The 4,621-nt window shown below is 40.5% G+C and overlaps 1 protein-coding gene across 1 annotated transcript; it reads right to left on the bottom strand.

Moving 5' to 3' along the window:
• Nucleotides 1-1,445: 1,445 nt before the first annotated feature.
• LOC102772326 (zinc finger protein 709-like) lies at nt 1,446-3,223 on the bottom strand (the record flags this gene model as incomplete). The annotated part of the gene is made up of 1 exon (XM_015569681.1): nt 1,446-3,223. A coding segment is annotated over one exon (789 nt), but the record flags the coding sequence as incomplete, so codon positions are not given.
• Between the last annotated feature and the right edge of the window lie 1,398 nt (nt 3,224-4,621).

Genomic DNA, 4,621 nt, shown 5'->3' with positions numbered 1-4,621 from the left:
ATCTGCAAGTGAAAGGCAGATGCTTCCTTGTATCAATATTTCTTCATTTTCACCATTAATAACTATATTCCTACCTGTAGAACAAATCTCTTGTTTTTGCCCACACCATATCTCTTCTCTCTTTTGTGACAATAACTATTTTCACTGGGGACCCACCATCTACCTCTGCATTAAGTCTCAATGGGAACATCTTTCAATACTCTTCCCCCTCCTGTGGCCTAGGGGTGGTCATGGAACTAAAGGGATCTGGGCAATTCAACTCTGTGGGCAGCAAAGCCAAGGGAGACCCTGGTTAACGCAGATCCATTCCAGGGCAGACCCTGACAGGACTTGAGCTGCCCTTGTTGCGTCCTTTCACAGGCCTGTGTTCATCTGCCCCATCTCAGAGAAACGCCTGCCTTCCTTAAATTAGCCAGAGTTGGTTTCACTGCTTACAAACAATTAACCTCCACTAAAAGCCTTCACATTTTTGAAGTCACTGAAGTGTCTGACATGGCAGATCATTTTTAGCTTTTTACTGAATGGTACAATTCATATCCATAAAATACCAAAGCAGGCAACTTGCTCAGATTGATAGTGATTTACCTATGTAATTGTTGGTGAAATAGATATCTAGGATTGTACTCATTGTAAAGCTGAAAGCTACGGATCCAATAACTCTGGGGTAGCTTAGCATCAACCAAGAAGCAGAACCATTTACTGCATTCATTTTTCTAAGTCTCCCAATTTACTTATTCATTTTATTTCCATACATTGTCAGTTCATGAATCCCACCCATAAAAATTTAGAAACAATCAAATTGTCTTTAAAGTTTATTTTATTTTGTAGAAGATATACTGTTTAAAAAATATATATTTTATTGACTTCAGAGAGGAAGGGAGAGGGAGAAAGAGAGAGAGATGAGAATCATTGATCGGCTGCCTCCTACTAGCCCCTTACTGGAGCCCGCTACCCAGCATGTGCCCTTGAAAGGAATTAAACCTGGTACCCTCCGTCCCCAGGCCAATGCTCTATCCATTGAGCCAAACTGGCCAGGGCCAAATTGTTTTCAAATATGAATCTCAAATCTACTTCCAGGTAAAAAAGGAGGAATTTTTAGTCTTATTAGGAATTGTTTGGCCATTACTTATTCAAGGTGAATTTAACAACGGTAACTATTGACCATCTAATCTCTTGTAGGGCTAGAAATATTTTGTGTCTTGCCTAATGGACCTCATTCAGTGATAAGATCACAGTAATATTTCTATTTACTAATCCAAACTAGTGCTTTAATGTCTCTCAACTTTGCATTTTTCAAGATCACTCATTTTATTTTGTGCCAGTAGGGTAACTCAGTTAACCTTGGGCAAAAATGTTTCCACTAAAAATGTTGTAATATACTTAAGAAAATATTTTTTGCAATTATGCCATCACTCCGTACAGTGTAAAGTGAGGCACTGTATTCCAGTAATCTGTTTTGAATCCATCTAAGAAAGGAGACTCAAAAATCCTTGCATTCCTAACATGTGTGCCTAAATTCAAAACATCCCATTGTTCTTCTCCAAAGTCGGGGATGAGAGCCACAGGTCTGCCCATGGGATTCTGGCGGCTGGCCTGCCTGTTGCAGCCGCTCCAAGTCCCACAGCACTACAGAGCTAAGGCAGAGGACCTGCAAAGACAGCAGTTTTGCCCAAGGTGCCCCAGTAGGATAGAGCAGAGCCCAGTGGCCGGGTGTCCAAGATGCACACAGAGCCAGGACTGTGAGGTCAGGTGCACATCAGGTGAAGCAGTTCCCGGAGCAGGTGTGCACTGCATGTGGGTTAGGCACCTCCCTGGGATCCGGCACCTGCGCAGCCACCACCCAGCAGCCCACCCCAGTGGGGACCCAGGAAAATAAGGCCGAAGCCAGTGTGTCAGGGACCCTACCTCACCCTGGTGCCTCCTCCTACAACCCTACGCCCAGGACCAACCCCTCGCAGGCGGCTTCTTTCCATTACTTCTTTTATGTCTTCCAAGATGTGTGAGACAACTGAAGGCTTTCTCACATTGCTTACATTCATAAGGTTTCCCCCCAGTATGTGTTCTTTCTTCCATGCTTTCTAAGAGACTTGGTAAAACTGAAAGCTTTACCACATTCCTTACATTAATAGAGCTTTTCTCCACTATGTGTGCTTTAATGTCTGGGCACGTGCAGGAGGCAACAAATTGATGTGTTTCTCTCACATCAATATTGTTCTCTGTCTGTCTCTCTGACTTCCACTCTCTCAACGGAAAAATATCCTCAGGTTGAGGATAAAAAAAAGAACTAGCATACTTAAAGGCTTTTCTACAACCTTTACAATGATAGGGCTTATTTTCAGTGTGAGTTCTTTCCTTATGATTTATTTACACTATGAATGTTTTTGTGAATTCAAAGGGAACTGGGATGAATAAAGGATTTCCCCCATTGCTTACATTAACAGGATTTTTCCTTATCGTGAGTTCTTTTATGACGTCGGAGGGAACTTGGATCAGAGAAAGCTTTGTCACAATGGTTACATTCATAGGGTTTTTCCCCAGTATGAATTCTTTCATGAATTCTAAGATACATGGAAAGACTGAAAGCCTTATCACATTGCTGGCATACATGAGGCTTTTTTCCAGTGTGTGTTCTTTCATGCCTTCGACAGGACTGTAGATAACTGAAGGCTTTGCCACAATGCTTACATTCATAAGGTTTTACCCCAGTATGAATTATTTCATGATCTTGGAGAGAAGATGGATAATCAAAACCTTTGCCACAATGCTTACACTCATAGGGTTTTATCCCAGTATGAGTTCTTTCATGACGATAGAGGGCACCTCGATCACAGAAAGCTTTGCCACACTGCTGACATTTATAGGGTTTTTTCCCAGTATGAATGCTTTCATGACGTCTGAGGGAAGTTTGATTAGATAAATCTTTATCACAATGCTCACATTTATAGGGTTTTCCCCCAGTATGAATGCTTTCATGACGTTGGAGGGCATCTAGATCACAGAAAGCTCTGCCACAATGCTGACATTTATAGGGCTTTTCCCCAGTATGAATTCTTTCATGACGTTGGAGGGAAGCTCGATGAGAGAAATCTTTCCCACATTGCTTACATTTATAAGGTTTCTCGCCAGTATATGTTCTTTCATGATTTCTAAGAGAAGTGGAACTGAAAGCTTTCTGACATTGACAGGGCTTTTCTCCACTGTGTCTTCTTTCATTTTCTCCAGAGTACTTGGGAGACCTGAAAGTTTAGGTTGTTTTACTTCAGTAGGAGTTTCCTTCTTTTCATTATGATTTGGAATCTGGCTGAAGTTTTCTCTGGATTCTCCACCATCCTTCCTTGTACAGAGTCTCTCTACTGTATGACTGCTGTAAAAATCAGAAGCATATTATTAATACTCAGTTAATGATTTAATATTTATTAATAATATGACAATGACATTTTTACTGTTTTCAAGGAAAGTGTGATGTTTCTGTAAATTCCAATTTTTGAAAGCGGATATCCTAAAACCTCTGAAATAGGCTGGATCATAGATATTATAAAAACACTTATATTCATTAATGGTACTTCTGTATATAGTTTCCAAGTGTAATTATTTTTTTATACACTAAACATTTGGTCATATTTCAGAAAAAAAACATTGAGATTATTAGAAGAATCAATACATTTAAAATGGGGCTGATACAATTGGGTTACCTGTTTTTAAGATTGTTTTGTGGACTGGGCCCATGTGGCTCACTGGTTCAGCATGGACCCATGCACCGGGATTGGTGATTCAATTCCCCAAGAGGGAACATGGCCAGACTGTAGACTTATTAACCCCACTACAGGGCATGCAGGAGGTGGCTAATCAATGTTTCTATCTCTCCCTCTCACCTCCACAATCTAAAATTAATAAAAACATATTTTTGCACCACCAGTGTGGCTCAGTGGTTGAGCACCAACCTCTGAACCAGGAGGTCACAGTTTGATTCCTGGTCAGGGCACATGCCCAGGTTCTGGGCTTGATTCCAAGTGAGGGGCATGCAGGAGGCAGGTGCCAATAATTCTGTCTCATCATTGATGTTTGTCTCTCTTTCGCCCTCTCCCTACCTATCTGAAATAAATTTTAAAATATTAAATAAATAAAATAGGTATATAAAACCATTAAAAAAACAACAACAAAGATGCTCTTAATGCTTTCTCATGTCAATGTGACTCACCTATGATTCATCCCATGATTTTCATACTGATCTTCACTATCATGGTCTTCACATTTTTCTTCTAAAATACATGCTAGAAAAAACATTATAAACTATTAAAGAATATAAAAAATGGTTAAATTTTAGGGACACAATAAGCTATGATCATTCCTAGTTTAATTAGCAATGTACTCCCTTTCCATATTTCAGTTCTTGAAACAGCATTGATGAGAAAGCAACACTAGTTTTCCAATTGACTAAATAAGTAACAAGTTGTTGCCGGCCAGAGTAGCTCTGTGGTTGACAGTCAACCAATGAACCAGGAGGTCACAGGTCAATTCCCAATTGGACCGGTTTGCAGGCCAGATCCCTAGTGTGAGTGAGGAGGCTAAAAGGCTGATTCCAATGTAACCCTGATATTTGGAGCGGGGTAGGGTACGGGGG

Source organism: Myotis davidii, unplaced genomic scaffold (assembly GCF_000327345.1).
Source record: "Myotis davidii unplaced genomic scaffold, ASM32734v1 scaffold751, whole genome shotgun sequence".
Taxonomy (NCBI): domain Eukaryota; kingdom Metazoa; phylum Chordata; class Mammalia; order Chiroptera; family Vespertilionidae; genus Myotis; species Myotis davidii.
Note: the sequence above shows the minus strand (reverse complement) of the source record. Positions and strands in the feature narration are given on the sequence as shown.